Below are 22,440 nucleotides of genomic sequence, written 5' to 3' on the forward strand. Positions count from 1 at the left end.
TTAGGTGCACGGATTCAGAACTCCAAAGGAAATGGGCCAATGAGAATTTTTCTCAAGCAAAATATTTCAGTAACATTTAGGTCTAGAGCAGTGATTCTCAACCTTCCCTTCCCACTCACATACCTCCTTAAGCAATCCCTTACTAATCACTGAGCACCGATGGCATAAGGATTACTTTAAGTGGTATGTGAGTGGAAAGAAAAAGGATGAGAACCACTGCACTAAGCCCATCCTATCCACGTACCTGGCTGAAGTCTTTTAAATATTGCTTGTATCCACCTCTGGCTTATTCTGACAGCTCATTCTACATGCCCACCACCCTCTATGTGAAAAGGTGTTTCCTCGGGTTCCTTTTAAATCTTGCCTTAAATCTATGGTTTCTAGTTTTAGACTCCCTTACCCTGAGAAAAAAAAGCACTTGTGTTCATTCACCTTATCTTTGCCTTTTTCTTGTATACCTCTATAGAAGTTCCTGCCTCAGCCTCCTCTGCTCCAAGGGGGAAAAAAGGTGCAGCCTATTCGGCTTTTCCTTTTGACTCAAGCCCACTCGTTCTGATAACATTCTTGTGCACATTTTCTACATTTTGTATTCTTTTCAGCTTCATCACATCTTTCCAAAAGATGGGTGACCAGAACTTCAAGCAATACTCTAGATGTGGTCCCACCAAAGTCATGTTCAGGTGGGACAATGTCCTGACTTCTGTACTCAATGCCCTAACCAAAATGCCTTCTTCACCTCCCTGTCAACTTGTGTAGCAACTTTCAGGGAAATATGTATCTGTACCCCTTGGCATCCCTGTTCGACAACACTCTCCAAGATCCTCTTATTTACTCTACAAGTCCTGTGATTAAAATCCAACAGCTTGCACTTCTCTGAGTTAAATTTCATCAACCATTCCTTGCGCCACATTCCCAGATCTCAGATCTCCTTTTTCATTGTTCTTTTTTTTAATGGTGCTAGCAATCATTAGTGGCTTACAGCGGGATGTAGAGACCCCTACTTTGAACTTCTGAACTATGCCAACAATTGTGATATTATCTGCAATCGTACTGACCGTGCTAAGATTGTCATGCAAATCATTCTTATAGATGGGCTTTTTTTTACTGAGGGTAGGTGAGATACAAACTAAAGAAATGGGGTAAGGGTCAAAAGGGAAAACTTTAGCAGGAACCTCTTCACACAGTGGGAGGGTGGAATGAGCTGCCAGCTAAAGTAGTGAATGCTAACTTAATTTTAACTTTTAAGAAGAATTTGGACAGGTACATGGATGTGAGAGGTATGGAAGACTATGGACTTGGTGCAGGTCAGAGGGACTAGGCAGAAAAATGGATCAGCACAGACTATAAGGCTGGGGGCTTGTTTCTGTGCTGTAATGTTCTATGAAACTAAAATCTTCTCACTCGACTGGACAACAAAGATTTTTCTTCCTGAACACTTTTGGGTGTATTTTACGTATTTTGGGCTGCTGATCGTGAAAACAACCTTAAAGTTTTCCTATCACAGTATGCTTTTTAGATATGTTATTTTTGTGATTTCTTGTCATATTTGAAAATTCATTTTTTTGCGTTCGCTCTTGAACTACTTCCCTGCTGATCTCGGTGCAATCAGTGCTGGACATGGTGAAAGGTTTCACCAGGACATTGCGACCATATAAAAGTGATAAGAGGGCAACTGGAATCCATCAATGCTGGCCAATTATTGTTGGACACTGATACGAGAGGCATCAGATGCTGAGTACAAACGAAAGTCAGCGGTAAAACATTTTTAGGTCAGTTGAACGAACACAATGTGTCAGCATCATTATGGGATTAAACATGCTAAATTCAATAAAAGTTAATTTAACGTTTCTCCAACTTCCTACATGATACAGCAAATCTGAAACTATCTTTGTTTTCAGCTTGAAGTTGTCTATCATAATCTCCAATTCTTTTTCAGGAAGCAAACTTTCTGAAAAAAAATGATTGTCCAGTGTAATAGTACAACTTGGGATAGTATAGTGGCAGTTAGTAGTGCTGTTGTCTCATCGGTCCAGTGATCTGGATTCATTTTGAACCCCTGGTGTTGTCTTTGTGGTGTTTTCAAATTCTCTCTGTGCTCATGTGGCTTCACTCCATCATCCCCCCAAGATGTGCTGAGAGAGTGATTGGCCATTGGCCTGGTGTGTCGGTGAGTGGTAAAACCTTGGGGTCCGGATGGGGAGATGGACATTAATAGGAATGTATGTAGAATAAAATGGAATCAGTGTAAGTGGTGCTCGATGTTCAGTATGAACTTAATGGGCCGAAGGGCTGATTTCCATGCTGTCTGAGTTTATGATTATTTTAAAGGTTTTCTAAGAACTAAAGGACTTGAGCTATGTGAACACAAATCCAGAAAGTGGTAGAGCCCGTTCATGAGTTAGTTGACCCTCTTTGTTAAACAGTAAGATTTAAAATAAAAATAAAGTAATTCCCTACCTTTACAAATCATGTATCAGATCTCAGCAGTTGTGATGACAAACTCATTTGGGAAGGATGTTATAATTTTGAGATCGGACATAGAAGTTACCAGAGATGACCCTCCAGCTTCTCCCCGTTCACTCAAGATTCCAGCAAATGCAGTTTTTAGGTTTCTCTAGGAAATCAGAAATTAGGCCTTTTATTATTAGACAGTCCAGTTGGGAATAGGTTGGCTTGTTGTCGCTCAGGTTTTAGTGTTTCAAAGTAATGGATGAGCCAATTGGGAACTGTAAAAGACTCCTGCACAGATGGGTTAGCTCATGCCTTATGGTGCATTTAATAATGATAATGGGTTTATTGTTACCTACTGTACATTATTACAGCGTACTTATGCACCAAAATTCTTACTTGCTGCAATCAAATAGGTTTTTTGTAAAAAAATATAGTACAAAAAACAACTAAGAAACAACTACAATAGTATACTTAATCGCATTCATAAAAGATAATAAATATTCACACATCCTAGTGCCAAAAAGTGACAACAAACTATTTTGTGGCATGGGAGCAGTTCATGATTTATGAACCAAAGGGAGGTTTAAGAGCCTGAGAGCGTTTGGAATGAAACTGTTCTTGAACCAAGAGATGCTGGCTGTTTGGTAGCTTGTTGGATGGTACCCTCCTCCTGCCACTGAGGTTTTGTGTATGGACTCATTGTTTTCAATATCCATCTTCATTTGAGCAATCGTGGGGCAGGGATTTCCTTGTGTTTGCAAGAATGTTCCAATTTCTTTTTAGATGAACATCCCTACATAGAGGGACATGAAGTCGAGGCACAATCTGATCCCACAGAAAGCCTATTGTGAAGATAATTAATATGAATGTGAAGATAATATGAATGTAATGTATAGTCAAACTATAATCTTGGCATCGAAACATCTGGGGAGGGACCAAAATGATTGATGCATTTACGTTTTCTGATGTAAATTACTCCAGGTCCCAATAGGAGTCAGGACAGACAAGAAGTACCCCTTACACATATTATTAGAATAGCTAAATATTCCAGGAAGGTGCCTAGTGTCCATTGCTGAGCTCTGCCTTGAGGTAGCCATCATCGCTGCTGACACCTTCCAGGGAGAAAATCTAGTTTTAAAAGACAAACTCCTGATCATAAACAGTTTGAAACATAACTTCCTCCTCATCCAGAGCAATCATCTTTGTCCTTGACCTTGCTCTAAGGGACCAATCCCCAATGCCTCACAACATATTTGAGTCCCCAAGAACACAGCTGACATCCTGGCAGTGCCCCCAAGGTCTGCAAACAACTTATCCTTTGCCTTCCCACTAGATTTAACCCTGCCCACCAATGTTCCTGAGATTTTCAATCGACTCACCCATTCCTGGCTCTATCTCCCCAGACAATGATCCTGAGACCTGTGATCTCTTGACTAACCAACTCCTCAAACAGTAACCTTGGGTTTGCATTCTCTCATCAATACCATGAGATCATCAATCTTCCTACCAAATCTTCCACTGAATCCAAATTAAAAGGCAATTTACTTATCCCACATGCTCCTGCCATTTAACCCAGATCTGAAAGTGCTCACCTCAATAGGCTTCTGCTCTATTGCCATCTGCATTAAGATGAGGTGTGTGGTCCAAAATCCTTCAGTTCCTTCGATATGTTGGAATGCACATTTTGTGAAGAGGATACCCGAAATTAGATGCTCGCTAAATTTGTTCAAAACGAACAGCTGAAGCCTTTGGTGTTTTGATTATTTTTGGGAAATATTTTAGGTCCTCCATGATTTTATTTGATACCAGACCCAAAAAAAAAAACTCGAAGCAAAATGAAAATGCTGGAAACACTCAGCAAAACAGGTAACATTTGCAGAGAGAGGAAAACTTTTAACATTTAAGCTAGATAACCCACCAATTATAATAAATTTCGGTTTCACTTTCTATTAATATTAACAATGCTGTTATTTATGCTGTCGACTAATTATTTTGCCTGAATAGCGAATAGCTGATATTTAACCCTTGAAATGTTTCTCACCTCAAATAAAGTTGAAGGCTATACCTTTGGGTGAAAATATCGAACAAACTTGGAAAAGAAATGCTGTTTGATGGGAAACTATCACATTATGAATTAAATAATGCTTCAATTTGCCAAATATTATTAAGATATATAGTACAAAGTTAAATATTTTAGGAACTGATGGATATACATAGACCGATATGCAAATCACTGGTTTTTTCCCCCTTGGGCATCAGTCAGATCACCTGTCATATTACCTGGATCTGGTTGCTCTGGTGGTGCTCACCTGGATATAAGGATTGTTGTTGGGCGGTGTCCTACATTCATCAACTGCTCCAGAGAACACCATACATTCTTCCTTCTTGCTCTGAGGTAAGCTGCAGGGGGTTTCTTGTGATTTGGGGAGAGGGATATATAAAGGTGTGCAATAGGAAGATTGCACACACCCGCGTTGTTGAAATTGACATTTGGCCAGATTTTTGCTATGCTCATTTTGATTGAAGGCGAATGAACCAAATGCCTGCTTTATTGCCAGTCTGAGTGGGAGTCCCCCCCCAATAACGAAATAGTTCCCCCCCCGGAGAGTTTGTCAGTCCGTGGAAGGAACAGAGTTGCCTTGTTGGGAAATGCAATTTGGAAAATAGATCGGATTCCCTTTTTTTTTAGGCTGTATAACAACAGAATCCCCCGATCACACGTGGCGGGGACTGAAAAGCTGACCATCCACTCGTGGTTTGCTTCCCGCTCTGGGAAGGTTACACCGCGAAATGTATCAGGTTAAAACCACACTCCGCCCCTCCCTAGAATGTTGAAAGTGGAATAAATAATTCCGACTCGTGTATGTTTCAAACCAGTGGCTCAAAAAGTATGGAAATCCCCCAGTTCACACTGTAAATCTTTCCTACTTAATGAAAAGCAATCATGGGAAGGTGACAAAAATCTCTTGATATTTTCATCAACGTTTTCTATAGATTCAACGAACATGTTTGGAAGGAACTTCGCAATACGTCCGGATGTTAGAGGAATCCTTTTCTCTTGGAAAATGTTATTTATTAATCGTGATAAATCATACAACAGAATACATACATGATATTTTTATGTCAATAATACCCCTTACAATCCCCTCCCCACCCCCCCTCTAAACTACCCCCAAAAAAGAAGAGAAAGAGGAGATCACATAACATAAAACTCATCAATGAGTTGCCATGGTTAGGAACAACACTAATGTGTGGAAAGGGTATTAATAATTCAACCCCATATAATCCAAATACGGGCTCCGAGTTTTAACAAAAAAAGAATAATTATTATGGAAATTATATGTTATCTTTTCCAATGGAATACAAGATCTCATTTCCAAATGCCATCTCTGAATACTCAAGTTTGTCCCGTTTTTCCAAGTAATTGCCAAACATTTTCTAGCTGCAGCTAATGCCAATCTCAAAAAAAATGTTTGAAATTTATTTAATTTTAACTCCAAACTCAATCTCTTAATATAACCCAACACAAATACTAAAGGATCAAGTGGAACCTTCAATTTAAAAATATCTTCTAAATGTTCCTTAAATCTATTCCAGGAAACCTTTCTTTCATAGAGCTTCAAGCCAATGGACCTCCGATAAGGCACACTTCCACTGAAGGGAATGGAAGGGGCAAAAATGTTATGCTGGTGGAACCTCAAGGTGACATTGTTGTATTCTAACAGCAGGTCAGCTGAGGCCCATTGCTTCCAAGAAAGAAATGTAAATAAGAAAAGAACAAAGAGAGGGTGACTTTGCACAACAGGGATATCGCTAAACGGGGGAAAAAGTACTGGGCAGGAGAAAGAATCTGTCTGATCCATTCATCTGAGAACAGAAGTGAGGAGCAAATTTAAAAAAAAATTCTGCATATTAAAATCACACGTGCCCGAACCACATCATACCCACACGCTAACCATATCACTCACACACACACACACACCACACACAAACACACCACATCACACATACACATAAGCACATCACTCACACGCACACACACACACACCCCTACCTCTGAAGCTACTGGCCTTTGTGTAAAAATACCTCAATTTCTTTCCATTTATTTTCAGTTTCCTCCTTTTTTGCACCCAAGGTATCCGAGTGATGAGCTGACAAATTTTATTTTCCAGGTGTCTCCGAAAAGTGAACATGCAGAGAGCTCTGCTGATGCTCGTTGTTTCTGCCTTCTGCTTCACTGGAGTGAAGTCTTCCAAACATAGATGTTCCGAAATACAAGTGCAAGCGAATTTCAGTCTAAAACAGGTTAGTCATTAACTGTATGGCGAGATGAGATTTCTGAATTTGTTATGCAAAGAAGTAGCATAATAGATGTAAGGAACCAACTTACTGAAGGAACTGAGACATCAGATCTAGATACCAGACCAAGTGACATCGGTCCTTTCTACTTCACCTCTTTAATTCTCCTTATCCTGATTAAATTGATCCTCTTGTCTGTAAATAAAAGGTTTTTAAATCATGTACATTTATCATGAAACAAATGCATTATTCACCTTTAGATTTAGATTTCAGATTTATTGTCAGAGTACTATCAAAGAGGACCAGTAGATTCATGTATTGTGGACAATGGATTCAGATAACTACAGAAGAAACCTTTTCATTTACTTATGGGGAAATATTTGAGGAAGGTTTATTCCATTTTTTAAAAATTATTTTCAGTGATGTAGGCATCAGTTGAAGAGATTTATTGCTGATCTTAAATTGCCCTTGAGAAAGTGGTGGCGAGCTGTCTTATTGCGGCACTGAGGTGCTGCTGGTAAATGTACATCCACGTTGGTATTGCAAAGGGAGTCCCAGGATTTTAGACCTAGTGAAGATGACCAGTGATGTTGATATATTTCTAAATTAGACCATAAGATGTTGGAACAGAAACAAGCTTTTCGGTCCATCGAGTCTAATCATGAGCTGATCCATTTTCCCACTCAGCCCCACTACCCAACCTTTTGATTCCCTGCCTCAGTAAGAACCCATTAATTTCAGTCCTAAATACACCCAGTGACCTGTCCTCTACAACTGCCTGTGGCAAAAAATTCCACATATTTACCACTCTCTGGCTGAAGAAACTCCTACACATCTGTGTTCTAAGCGGACTCTCTCAATCCTGAAGTTGTGCCCTTTTGCCCTGGACTTTCCCACCACGGGAATCAGTCTGTAGAGCGCGTTGAAAGAACCAAAGACTTGTTGATCCAAACCAAGGCTTTTATTAACTAAAAGACTGGAGCATATCACAAGTAAGTCGACCAGTCCACAATGACTTGGTCTGGCTAGGAGCAATCCTTTAAGACCTGCCAGTAGGTGTGGCTACGCTCTCAGCCAATCACAGTCATCCTACACTACAATCTGTACATATACACATTGGTGATAGAATCTGTACAGTCTCTCTACCTCTACTCTGTCCATGCCTTTCAACATTCAAAATGTTTCAATGAGACCCCCCCCCCCTTCATTCTTCTAAATTTCAATGAATACAGGGCAAGAGGTATCGAACGCTTCTCAAACAATTACCCTTTCATTCCCATAATCATCCTAGTGAACCTCCTTTGAACCAACTCTCCAACTTCAGCACATAAGTATCACTGGTAAGAGAGGACTTTCAGGTAAAGTGTCTTCCTTGGTGGGAGAGATCACAGGATTGTGAGACTTTTGTTGCAGTAGTTTGGCTTATAACTGCAGTATATTTTGTAGATGATACAGCACTATATCACCCTAAAGGACATTGCAGTCAATGCATATCTATTTAAAATTAAATTAAATTTAGACATACAGCATGATAACAGGCTCTTCTGGCCCACATGCGTGTTCCACCCAAACACCCTAATTAACCTCCAATCCTGGTACTTTTTGAAAGAGCACCTGGAGGATACCCACGCAGACACGGGGAGATAATACAAACTTCTTATAGACAGCACTGGATTTGAACTCAGGTTGTAGGCGAACTGCTTTGCTTACTGTGCCACCCCAATGAATGTGGTTGTTGCAGCTGACCAAGGTTTTTGTGTCACGGTGATTGATAACCATTTGATTAGCAGACTCTGGAAATGGTCAACTTGAAGACCACTCCATTTATACAAGAAATGTAGAAAAAAATTGTTAAGCACATTATTAATATTCACATAGAACATTACAGCTAAGAAAACTAGTGGTTCTCAACCTTTTTCTTTCCACGCATATAGCACTTTAAGTAATCCCTATGCCCCATAAGTGTTCTGTGATTAGTAAGGGATTGGTTAAGGTGGTATGTGTGTGGGAAGAAGAAGTTTTAAAACCACTGTTTTAACCATATAACAATTACAGCAAGAAAACAGTCATTTTGGCCCTTCTAGTCCACACTGAACTAAATACTGTTCTCTACTCCCACCAACCTGCACCCTGCCCATAACCCTCCATTCCCGTCCCATCCATATACCTATCCAATTTTTCCTTAAATGACAAAATTGACCCTACTTCTCCTGGAAGCTCATTCCACACAGCCACCACTCTCTGAGTAAAGAAGTTCCCTCTCATGTTACTTCTAAATTTTTGTCCCTTAACTCTTAACTCATGACCTCTTGTTTTAATCTCTCCTACTCTCAATCTATCCCTCTCATAATCTTAAATACCTCTATTAAATCCCCCTCTCAACCTTCTATGCTCCAAAGAATAAAAACCTAATTTGTTCAATCTTTCTTTATAATCTGCGTGCTGAAACCCAGCTAACATTTTTGTAAATCTTCTCTGCACTCTCTCTACCTTGTTGATGTCCTTCCTACAATTCAGTGGCCAGAACTGCACAAAGTACTCTAAATTTGGCCTCACCAATGCCTTGCACAGTTTCACCATCACTTCCCGATTCCTGTATTCTATGCATTGATTTATAAAGGCCAGCATACTAAAAGCCTTCTTCACCACCCTATCCATATGAGAATTGACTCATTATATGCATTGTTTAATAACTCCAGAGGAAATGGGGCAATGACAATTTTTCTCAAGCAGAATATTTCAGTATCAATTCGATCTAGAGCAGTGATTCTCAACCTTCCCTTCCCACTCACATACCACCTTAAGCAATCCCTTACTAATCACAGAGCACCGGTGGTTTGTGAGTGGAAAGATAAAGGTTGAGAATCACTGGAATTGGCCCTTCAACTCATAATGTCTGCTCTGAACATAATGCCCAAATTAAATTATATCTCTGCTGCTTGTACATGAAATATATCTCTCTATTCCCCACATATTCATGTCAATCTAAAAGCCAGTTAAACGCTAATATCATAGACAAAATTCTTAAACACTACCACAAATTTTGAGCTTCTATTTAAACAGAAAATAGATCCACAATAGGCAATTCTACTGTTTATTTTAGTCAAAAGCTGAATCCAGAAATAATTAACAATTGTGATAATAAATTTCAAAACACTCCCATGTCATTAGACTACAATTTTAAGAGAGAGATTATTCAATGAAATATATGTGCTAGTATATTGCACTAAGGTGACAGAAAAGACAGTAGATGCTGGAATCTGGACCATAAAGCAAACTACTGGAGGGATTAGCAGCATCTCTGGGAGGTGGGGTGGGGAAGAAATTGTTTTAGGTTGAGCCCCTGGATCAGAACTGAGAGTAGAGAGGGAAGATAGGCAGATAGAAAGTATAAAGAGAGGGCAGGCAGTGAGACAGGATCCAGTAGGTGACAGGTAAACCAAGGAGTGGTGAAGGATGATGGGCAGATAGCGCTAGGTGAGGGAGGGTGGAATTGAGGGACAGAGACAAGATAATAATTGGTAGAAGCAGACATTAAAAAAAAAAATAATGGCAGGCGGTGGAAAGGGGGTGAACGGTGAAGACGTCTTCTGGAGGGTAATAAGCGAGGATCAGGGGTATAGTGCTGTGAAAGTTCATCGGTGTACCGCTCCAGCTTCTCATGGCCCTGCTCAGGGGGGGCGATGATGGCGGCAGCATCCCCCCACTGAGCACTATTCTCTATTCTGGACATGCCTGTTTCTTCCATGACCGGTCATCCTACTTCGTAGTCCTACAGTTCGCTGTCAATTATACAGTGCCAAATTCAACATTGCGGCCACCAAGGCCAGGTCTTGCAAGACCTCCTTGTCACCAATTTTGGTGAGCTCAGGCACTTAAAAACTTACCACTGCACTCCTGGCTACCAGTGCTTGAATCTGATGTCAGGAAGGTGATAATAGGAACATGTATAGGAGAGAAGAAGAGCAGAAAGAACCAGATGGGGGAGGAAATCTGGTGGATGAAAAATGTGGGATGATGAGACCAGAAGTGGGGTGAATATGGGAGACAGGGGAATGGGAAAAGGAAACAAAGTGGGAGGATCGGATGTGGATTTCCTTGGTTTGATCTTTGTTCGACACTTGCCCCTGCAATCACAGGTAATGCACTACATACCCTATCCCCCCTTCCCTTTCTGCTGTCCAGTGACTCATACTGTTTTCCCAGGTCTTCCCTGTTCTGATAACGAAGCTTTGACTTTAAACCTTGACTCTGTTTCTTGTCGCACAGATAAGATCTGATCTGAGTATTTCCAGCATTTTTTTTTTTGCTTTTATTTTCGATATCCAGCATCCTCATGGTTAGAGTGTTGGCAGATTCAGTGGAGAATTGGGTCACTTTCCCAACAATGATAGATGGAGACTGACATTTCTGACAGGAATAGGAAACAGATATAGATAAGTTCCTGAAATGATGCTTTGTCACTGTTAAATTCATTCAAAGGGGCTGTTTTGCAAGTGATCTCAGCAACACTGAAAGGTACAGCTGCAATAATATCCAAAGTATGTTTCATCATTTCTAAAATTAATCTTAAAGTATATATTAAAAAAAAATTTGGACATACAGCACGGTAACAGTCCATTTCGGCCCGTCAGTGCCACCCAGTTTACACCCAATTACCTCTGGTACATTTCAAATGGTGGGAGGAAACTGGAACCACTGGAGAAAACCAGAAAACCCACGGGGAGAACGTACAAACTCCTTAAAGATAGTGCGGGATTCGAACCCTGGTTCCGATTGCTGCCGCTGTAAAGGCATTGCGCTAATGGCTACGCTAACTGTGCTGCCAACTTACTTTTCCTTTATAGTAAGGAATCAAGCCTTTTGACTCTGCATGGGTTTCGGATGGGACAGTAATGACATAACCACAAGGCAGACTTATTGATTTTTTTTTTCTATTGTCAACTTTGATTTTTTTTAAATCTAGACAGACAACACAGTCACAGGCCCTTCCGGCCCATGAGCCTCTGTCACCCAAACACTCAAATCAACCTGCGACCTCGGTACATTTTGATGGGTAAAAGGAAACCAAAGCAAATGGAGGAAACTCACTCAGACACAGGGAAAATGTATAAACTCCTTACATACAGCACTGGATTCGAAGTTAGGTTGCTGACATTGTGATAGCGTTGGGCAAACCTCTGAGGACAGAACATTAAATTTTCAAGTAATTTCTGTGCACATCTTCTTCTTTGCCACTTCAGCACAGACGTGACAGAGCACTGTGTTGTACAAAGAACAGTATTTTGGATGAAGTGATATTCCAAAAATGGAGTAAAAACACACAATGCTGGAAAAGCTCAGCAAGTCAAACCGGGTCCTTTATGTAGCAAAGGCAGAGATACAGAACCGACGTTTCGGGCTTGAGCCCTTCGTCAAAGTATGAGAAAATGCCGGTGAGCTCGTACTTTGAGCTCATCATCGTGCATTGATGAAGGGGCTCGAGCCCAAAACGTCAGTTCTGTATCTTTGCCTTTGTTGCATAAAGGTCTCTGTTTGACCTGCTGAGCTTTTCCAGCATTGTGTGTTTTTACTTCAACCATGGTGTCCACTGAATTCTGTGCTTTACCCCCTCCAAAAATTGTGCTGCCATTTAGGCGCACAGATTGCAAGGAAAATTTTTAAGGACGAACTGTGAAGTTTTACTTTTTCCAGTATATTCCCTTATAACTATTAACATGATCATCAAATGTTCGAGACTTTGCTGTAGATGAAAACAATGATAATGACTGGACATTATAACTTGGGGTAATTTATAAAAAAAAGGGTTCTAAAAGGCTACATTTTTTTTGGCCTTTATTTGAGTTATTCTCCAGCACTGTCATGTATGTACTCAGACAAAATAAACTATTAATTTATTTTTTTTTCCATAGTTTATGGGAAAATGGTATGAAATTGAATCGCTTCCTTCACCATTTGTTTCCGGTAAATGCATTGTACAAACATTCATCCCAAAAGATAATGGCTGGGTAGATCTCAACACTGACATGATACTGTAAGTATTCCACAAATAAATGCAAAGAACAATTTTGAAAGTCCAAAGCCCAAATATTCTATCTAATATTGTAAACACAATGTGAGTGCTTTTTGAATTTGTGAAGAATATGTTTATAAGATAAAGAGAGCTAAAGACATCCTTGTAGCTGGCTTGGATCCTCTTTGAACAGATTCAAAGCAGTTTTTGTGTGGTTCATGTCTAGATCTTATTGGTCAGTGCACGTCTGTCAAAGCCCAACACCTGCATCTAAAGTTCTGAGTAAAACTTCACAACAAGGCTATGTTACATAAGTTGCATGTCAGTTGCCAGCAGTCACAGCTAAGGCATATTTATATGATGTATTTAACATAGTAAAATGATCTAAATATCTCCACAGAAACAAAATAAGGCAAAAATCAAAAACCAGTGAAAGGAGAACATAGCAATACTATGGTAAGATTGGATAGTGCAAAAGCTAAATGCTTCCATAGGCTGGGCATAGAAATGGGATGTTTAGTTTCATCTTTACAAAGCACTAGTAACGCCTGTGGTTATGGTTGTCACATAGAGCAGAGAACACAGACTTTACCACACAGTACATATATCAGCCTACTCAAAAAACTATCTTGCATCCATGCGCCAAAGAGACTTTTAAATGTCTCTATTGTACCAGCTTCCACCACCACTCCTGGTAATGCAATCCAGACACCCGCTTCTCTCTGTGTTTATAAAAAAAAATCTTCCACTCACCTTGTTCAGATTCCCTCTGGTATTCGCTTGTCTTGCCCTGGGATAAAGGTGTTTAGCTGTCAACCCTATTAAATCCTCATAATCTTATAGACCTCAATGAAGTCTCCTTCATCCTTTATCCTTCTCTGCTCCAACGAGAAAAGCCATAGCTCTATCAACCTTGCCTCATGAGACATGTTCTGCAATCCAGACAATATCCTGGTAAATCTCCATAGCTTCCACACCGTTCTTTTCATGAGGCATCCAGAACGGAACACAATATTCTAAGTGTGATCCCAGCAGGCTTTATAGAGCTAAATGACTTGTGAACTCAATCCCCTGACTAATGAAGCCCAGCATTCCATAGGCTTTCTTAACTACCCTATCAACCTGCATGGCTGCCTTGAGAGATCAATGGATTTGGACCCCACACTGTTCTTCTACACTATTAAGAATCCTGCCATTAAACATGTACTCTGCCTTCAAGTTTAACCTTATTCGAATTGAACTCCATCTGCCACTTTTCTGCCCAACTCTGCATCCTGTCCCTATCCTGTGGTAACCCACAGCAACCTTCAACACTATCCAGAGCACTTCCAACCTTTGTGTCATTTGCGTCTACACAATTTGAAGGATATGATTGCACTGGAGAAAGAGCAGAGGAGATTCACCCCCATGTTACCTAAATTGGAGGACTTTACGCTCTCTCTCTCTCTCTCTAGCTATTCTATCATGTTTTTCCAGTGGTAGGGATATTAAATACATAATGACAGATGTTTAATTTCAGGGGTAATGAATTTCAAAGGGGATCTGAGGGGAAGGTTATCTTTTACACAGAGTATGTTTGATATATGGAACACACTACCAGACGAGATGTTGGAATTAGTACAATCACTACATTTAAGAGGGATTTCGAAAGACACAAATAGGTAATGCATAGATGGTTCTAATGTGGCCAAATGCGATTAGTGTAAATGGGCAAAAATGTTGGCTGTATAATGCCATATAATTCTAAGACACTGACTAGCTACGAAATTAAATATTTGGAACTGTATTTTAAGAAGGGTTCCCAGGCACCAGAGAAGGTGCAAAGAATATTTAATTAAATGGTAATGGATGGTTCAGATGAAGCACTTGGGTAATTTGGGAATATTTGAGCATGTGTGGCTTCTTCAAGCAGAAATGTTAAGATTTGATAAAGGAAAAGATATATATATTTGGTGAGACTAGATTTTGAGTATTGTATGCAGTATACTGAGCTACTCTAGACATCAGTGTACACGTTGTGGAATCACTGTACATGTTGTCAAGTTGATGTATTCGCGGGGAAGTCAATGTACATGCTGTTGAGTCCAGTGCAAGACTGACACATGGACCGGAAATGATATCAACAGTGATGTCATCAGCCCAGATTAAAAACCTGTGATGGATGCAGGTCAATTTCCATAGCATGTCTGCCATTTGGGAGCCGGTTTTCTTGCTGGTAAGTGGGTTGCCACATGAATTCTCTTCCACCCCCCCCCTCACCCCCACCCCACCAGAACCAGCAATCTTGCTGCAGACCCCTTTTTTTTTTCGTTTGGAAAGCCTTCCTCTTCGCCGAGGCGCCTGAACCACGACTGGCCCGTCCAGATCCAGATGGGCAGATTTGAGGTGGTCAATTGCAAAAGCTTCCTTTTTACCTCTGATGTCCAAAACGTACATCAAACCATCTTAGTAGCTCGAAGGGATCCTCATGTGTACACTGGAACAGTGCTCAGTGTGCTCCTTTCTATACGAAAATGTCCTTGCCCTCCTCTGGAGAGTGCTGCAGAAAATCAGAAACCTGACATGCCACCTCTTTATCCAGGGCACTTACAACGTAGTATCACCGCGTGGAATCAGATGTTATCTGCCTCGACTGGAAATGGGCTTCTGCCATACACGTGGTTGTAAAGTCCAAAACATTGGTAGTTTCAGAGCTACGGACTGTCAAGGTCACCAATGTAGCAAAGTATGCTATCCTGAGCTACTATAGACATCAGTGAACACATTGTGGAATCATACATGTTGTCAAGTTGATGTAGTCATTGGGAAGTCTGACACCTCCAGGCTTACATGCTGGGCTTAAAAACGTCACTGTTTCTGTCACATGGATAGGAAGTTGCATCATCAGTGATGTCATCAGACAGATAGAAACCTGTGTTGGATGCAGGTCAATTTCTCGCGTTTTCCACAGCACATCTGCCATTTTAGGAGCCGGTTTGCTTGCTGGTAAGTGGGTCGTCACAAGATATTATTAAGCCGGAAAGGGTGCAGAAAAGATTCACAGGAATGTTACCAGGATTGGTGGGCTTAAAAGTGAAGGAGAAGCTGAAAAGGCTGGGACTTTTCTCTATAGAGTGTTGAAGGTGGGAGGGGAGAAGCAGTTCCTTGTAAGAGTGTGAAATCATGAGGGGCACGAATAATTGTCAGGGTATGGGATTCTAGAGAGCACCGGATTTATTGTGACAGAGGAAAAAAATTAACAGGAATATGAGGGGCACCTTTACTAATCATAGGGTAGTAGATCTGGGGAACAAGCTGCCTGAGGCACTGGCAGAGGTGGATACAAAACACATAAAGGGAGACAGGTACACAGATTGGAAAGGTTTAGAAGGATATGGGCCAAATGCAGGAAAATGGGACTAGTTTAGGTATACAACTTGCTCAGTATGGACTAGTTGAACAGAAGGGCTGGTTTCTGTGCTGTAAAACTCTGACTGTATGGATTCCAATTACAGAGGAATTTAAGTGAAGTGCATAACGCATTTTTAAGTCAAGTTTATTTTCATCTGATTACACAAGTAGAACCCGACGAAACAGTGTTCTCTCCTTCTTGGTGCAAAACATGCAGACACATAGCCAGACATAACAAACATACAAATAATTAATACATATGCAGGAGAAGTATTTCATCTTCACAAATAAATAAATATTGTTTCATGAATATGAGAATCTCAGATAGATAGTACAAGCAGTTCCTTTGGTCATTCAGCTTTCTCACTGCCTGTGGGAAGAAGCTGTTTCTCAGCCTGGAGGTGCGAGTTTTGATACACATGTATCTATTTTCTGATGGGATCATCCTCAATAATTTTGGATGCCCTCCAGTCAACGATCCTGGTAGATCACGTCAATTGAGGGGGCGGGGGTGGGTAGGAGGGAGACTTCAGTGATCCTCTTTGCCACTCTTGTAGATTGACCTCCAATCCATTTCTCTGCAGCAACCATACAATGCTGTGATGCAGCCGGCCAGGACACGTTTGATAGGGATCCTATAGAAGATTGACATTTGGGTGCTCGCCTTGGTTGCTTCATTCTTCTCAGGAAGTGCAGTGGCTGTTGCGCCTTCCTGACAAGTGAGGAAATGTTGGGTGTCCGCGATCTGTCGCTAGTTAAGTGAACTCCAAGGAACTGGGTGCTCTCCACAACAGAGTGGTTGATGCGTAGTAGAGGCGCTACTCAGTTTGTTTCTCTTGCAGCATATCACAAGATTTTCCACCTTTTTTTTGTGGCTGATGATCAGATGACTTTGTTGGAGCTGGATGTGGTGATGAAGTCGTGGGTCAGTAGCGTGAAAAAGGGCAGGCTGGGCATCTAGCCCTGACATGCATCAGTGCTCAGCATAATGATGCTTAAGACATTCTGCAATGGGCAAAACAGGAAAGTGAAGGGAAATACCACTATTCAGCAGGTTACTATAATTTGAAGTGTTTGAATGGAATGGCATGAGATCAGATAAAAGTATTTTGGTTCAAGACATGGACATAAATTTTAATCAACTGGCACAATGACAAGCACCATATGCATTATTAAGGGTTGTGACATGAGACTCTACGCAAGTTCCTTTTGAGTACATCTTGAGTGGAAAAGGATCACTTTATTTAATGCACGTTGAGTCGCAACGGCTGGATGATCTCTTTTTATCATCTTTCAAGTTTTCACCAGTCAAAGGCAAGTGCGACTGCTGAGAGTGGAACGGTATTATGTTAATTTTGTGAGGTCTGGATTATTTCAACTGCTTGAATTCATCTGTACAATCTGACAATGACAAGAAGCTCGAGCCTGCCAGTGCATGGGAGCAGAATGAATGGGTGGCAATAGGTACTGGTCAGAAACATAGGAAAGGTTATTGGCATTTGGATAATGGTTGAGAAGCACTTTCATTTGGGGAGAGAGGGGTGGCCTGACCACACATAAAAGCTCTGAATTTTTATTTTGGGTTAGATATGCAACCTATGTTCTTCCAACCACCACCCCCCCCCCCCCCCATGAGGAAGCATTTTAAAACCTACCCAAGTTGCCTATTTTACCACTCATCCTTATTTCTACTCACTTAATCCATTGGGAAAACTAAATTATATACCCACTGCGCTCACTGGTTATAATGGTAGCTGGGTCTTGAAGGCGCAATCTGATTATGCAAAGCAGGACCCTCCAATTTCAGACCATTGTCCTTGCTATACATTCAGGGGAGCTAATATCAGTTACTAATTAAATGAAGGGAATAGAATTTGTTGAGTTGATCTTGCTCCTGGTTTTAACTCCTCACCTATCTTGTTTCTGCTGGGAACAGTTATATAGTGTGTAAAGGAATCGATTTAAATGGAAGGTCTGGATAAACTGGAAACTTATTTAAAAAAAAAATGGATACACTCATGTCACTTGTTTTGTTGTGTCGATGGTGAGCTGGCAGAACACAAAAGAGCTGAAAATGCAACTGCTTACAATGTTGCACAGATATTTCTATGGGTCGCTGTAAGATTACACTGGGAAGTTGATGCAATTTAGAATTTCCTCATTGCATGTTGAACACTTGAGTTCAAAGCAGTTTTTGGATATTTGAGCTGATAAGATATGGTATACAATTGATAATGATTATAATGAACTATTCTGCATGTACAAAATCATGGTGTTAAGAAAAATTTCTCATTTACCACATGCATCTTTTCCTTAGTGTAAATGTGGTGGGGAATCGTTACCCAAATTGAGGTAAATTTGCTCTACCTTTATTCCATAGAAGATGTTCAGAACATTTTATCCTTCAGCCAGCGATTGAAATGAATCCTACAATTGAATGGTGAATGAGTTTTCCAGTCACCTAATCTCTGCTGATTGACTTTCTTGTTCACCTGCTGTACTTGACACCTCAAAAAAACTAGAAAGAATATTTATTTTATTCCAAACCAAATGTATGTGTCCTTTGCAGGAAGAATGGTTCTTTGCTGCAATCTGTCGGAATCTTAGTTCCAGCAAATTTGAACATAACAGCTACACTTCAATATAGATGTAAGTGTGCGAAGACCGGTGAAAGCTACCTCTTATGGTGTACTGTCATTATCAAGTTTCTCTTTTACATTAATCACCTTTCTATCTTCTCATCTGCTACTTTCAAAGTTAAAAATAAAGTAATTTGGTACAGACCCTTCAGCCCAACTTACCCATGCCAATCAATTTTGGGAATTCTGCTTCAAATATGCAGATCTTGAAATTTTAAGGTTTCTTTTTGAAAATATATTGTTTGGCTATATCCACTGCTTGGTAAGTTGCCTTTTTCTCGGCTTTATTTAGAGATGATGAGAGATTGGCATTCATTTATATTTTTTATTTTTAAATTTAGACATACAGCACAGTAACAGGCCCTTTTAGCCCACGAGCCTGTGCTCCCGAATTTACGAACCCCGGTATGTTTTGAAGGGTTGGAGAAAACCCACACAGACGTGGGAAGCATTTACAAACTCACTCTAGACAATGTGGGCTTTGAACTCCAATCCCGATCACTAGTCCTGTAACAGCTTTGCGCTAACTGCTACGCTAACATTGCCACCTAATTCTGATTTTCAATCCTCTAACTTTTTAAAAAAACAGGATTGTTACTTCTAATTTTGCTTATTGCTGAGGCTAATGTACCTTTTGTTTTGCTAATTTAGCTGGACTTCCATTGCAACATTTCCCAACTTTTGGAGGTATGTCCTGTAATTGTACATTTCATTCAGTTAAAATGTTATACCTTATGCTGGTGTTGAACCTCTGATAATGGGAAGGGACAGCGTGAAGAGCCAGATGTGGCATCTACTGTGGATGCACCATTCACAGATCTAAGCATTCTTTCCAGTTGTGCCAGATAGTGTATTTGGTGTTCATTAAGTGGAGAAACCAAGTGCAAATTGGATAATCACTGTGCAACAAATATGTTCATTCCTCTGGTTGCTTGTCATTCCAATTCCCCATTCACTTCTGACTTGTATACTCTTTGACTTCCTACAATGTTACAGTTAGGCCTGATGCAAGTTTGAGGAATAACACCTTAATATCTCGGCACATTACAGGCTTACTATCAACATTTTCAACCTTTTCTTTATGCCTCTCAACATTTTAACTCAGTTTTACTCTTTAACATAATCTGGCCTTCTGGCTCTGCTCCACAGCTTTGACAACACGTTACACCGATAAAGAATGATGGGTTTTTGACACCATTTGAGTCAGAAATATTCCTACTGTTCTGCCCACTTTCCTTCCCCCACCCCCCAACCCCAGCTGTTCTGCTACTGAAAACTAACTTGTTTCCTTCTTTCCCAGCCCAGTTCTAATGAAGGGACTTGGAAATGAAATGTTCAGTTTGATTCTCTTTCTACAGATGCTGCCTTACCCGTTGACTGCTTCCAGCTTTATTGATTTCAAGCATCTGCAGTTTAGTTTTACTTTAATTCCTATTCTCTTCTGTTGTTACTAGCCTTACCTCTCCATAAACAACAGTTTAGAATAATTTATTTTCTCTGTTACCTGTTTCTTCCATGGTTCTTATGGTATTTTAACAATAGAGCTACTGGACACTATTAAATATATAAAGCCAACCAATTAATTTGCAGATTTTAATCTCTTAAGTCCACATTTATCTCATGTAAATAATTTTATATGATATTGTTTGCCATTTATTCTAATTTTACATGTCACCAGTACAATGGAAGCAGCTTGCTTTCACCCAGATTAACGTTTTGTGTGGTCTGTTTCTGCAGAGCTTTCCTTTGTGCCATACCAAATCTTGTCCACTGACTACACAAGTTATTCATTGGTATACTCCTGCTTCCAAAGAAGTATTATTTCCCAGGGTTATGCAGAGCACGCTTCAATTTTGTCAAGACAGCGGAACCTTCCAGAAAACATCACTCAACACCTGTATGAGACCATGAATATATTCAAGATTCCAACTGAAAAACTAATTAAAATTAATCAAGAAGGTTGCTCTTGAAATACATAGTGGTGATCAGAATACATTCAAATTCAACAAATTAATCTGCAAAACTATTAATTAATCTTGTTTTCATGACTGTGTTAGTGTATCTGGGGTTATAACATTTGTGCAGAAATCCCAGTGTTGAGCATTAAGTGAACCCACCTTCCTTTTACTGGGCAGTTGTTTATGTTTGGCTCCTTTCAGATCTGTGGTGATTTTGAAATTCTAATTATTCCATCACTACATTTACTGACCTACAGTACATATACAAGAATGATTTCACAAATTTCAAAGGAACTTTGCTCTCAGCATGTTGGCATAAGCAGATAATGAACATCAGCAGTAAAAATAATACATTTCATCATTTCAGATTGCACAGGCAATCTCATCATTTGGAGTTAGAGCCTAAATCAGTTGGTCTTTGCTATGGGATGTATTTGCAACTTGTATTCAGGTATAAAGGTGCCACAGGCCTGTCTCAAATTTCCATAATTTAAGACATTATGACAAGGCAGCTTTTGCATCTGGTAACCCATCCTGAACAGTCATCTTACACATTGGTGGCAAAAAGAAAATGCAGCCCTGTGTGATTCAGTCAATAACTTGCTTTTACTTTTCAGCTATTCTGCAACACCTGGCAAACAAAGTGCAGAGTTCATGAATTTATTTGTTGAGGATCATCTTGAATACTGTACTGTGGCAATGCAGAAACTTGTAGTATTGTGTTATAAACATGGCAATAAAAATATAAAACTAAAGTTTTGTATCAATAAAGAAGTCTCTTGGTGCCTGCCACATTGACCACCGCCAGTGGGCTGATATCGCCTCAAACCATGCATCTTGGCGCCTCACAGTTCGGCGGGCAGCAACCTCCTTTGAAGAAGACCGCAGAGCCCACCTCACTGACAAAAGACAAAGGAGGAAAAACCCAACCCCAACCAACCAATTTTCCCTTGCAACCGCTTCAACCATGTCTGCCTGTCCCGCATCGGACTTGTCAGCCACAAACGAGCCTGCAGCTGACGTGGACATTACCCCTCCATAAATCTTCGTCCGCGAAGCCAAGCCAAAGGAAGGAAAGGATTGAATACTAATGAACATTTTTTTTGTCCACTGTTAACAGGTGACAAAAGGTAAATGTCAAAATGGATGAGGTCTGTGTGGAAAAACTAAATCCATTTTCTAATTGACTATTTGTAAGCCCTCTTCATCAGAAAATGTTACATTTTAATAGTGTTAGATGACTGACAAAGTATAATTCATACATAGTGGTGATCAGAATACATTCAAAATCAACAAATTCAAACATCTACGTTTGATATTAATATGATCACTGAAAAAGGCATATCATACCATCTAATGTTCAGAATGATAGTTTGAAACAAAATCTTGAGTCAATCTTGTTTTGCATAATTTCGGCACCACATAACATGATGAGAAAGCTGGACTTTATCTTCCTTAGAGTTGCTTACTGATAATATCAGTTGATGCTGTCATGGGCAGATGCATCACCACAGATAAGTTATTGATGACAAAGTCAAATACTTCCTTTTTGGACTGCACTAGATATAGCTTGAAAACTGTCCTTCAGGACTTCACTGGCTCAGTCAATAGTGGTATGATAGCACAGGAACAGGCCCATTGGCTTGCTTGTGTATGCCAAACATGATATCTAAATCAAACTAAAACTCTA

The 22,440-nt window shown here is 40.1% G+C and overlaps 1 protein-coding gene across 5 annotated transcripts in view; it reads left to right on the plus strand.

The window, feature by feature from the left end:
* The window catches only part of LOC138742613 (apolipoprotein D-like), a 49,759-nt gene extending 28,254 nt beyond the window's left edge, over positions 1–21,505 (plus strand). For all 5 annotated transcript variants that reach the window (XM_069897266.1, XM_069897262.1, XM_069897264.1 and 2 more), the window contains exons 5-10: positions 4,711–4,846; positions 6,624–6,756; positions 12,663–12,784; positions 18,723–18,802; positions 19,444–19,479; positions 20,530–21,505. In XM_069897266.1, the coding sequence (XP_069753367.1) occupies positions 6,643–6,756; positions 12,663–12,784; positions 18,723–18,802; positions 19,444–19,479; positions 20,530–20,762 (585 nt within the window). In that variant the 5' untranslated portion in view covers positions 4,711–4,846; positions 6,624–6,642 and the 3' untranslated portion in view covers positions 20,763–21,505. The remainder of the gene's footprint in view (positions 1–4,710; positions 4,847–6,623; positions 6,757–12,662; positions 12,785–18,722; positions 18,803–19,443; positions 19,480–20,529) is intronic.
* Positions 21,506–22,440: the final 935 nt, after the last annotated feature.

Source organism: Narcine bancroftii, chromosome 9, assembly GCF_036971445.1.
Source record: "Narcine bancroftii isolate sNarBan1 chromosome 9, sNarBan1.hap1, whole genome shotgun sequence".
Lineage (NCBI taxonomy): Eukaryota > Metazoa > Chordata > Chondrichthyes > Torpediniformes > Narcinidae > Narcine > Narcine bancroftii.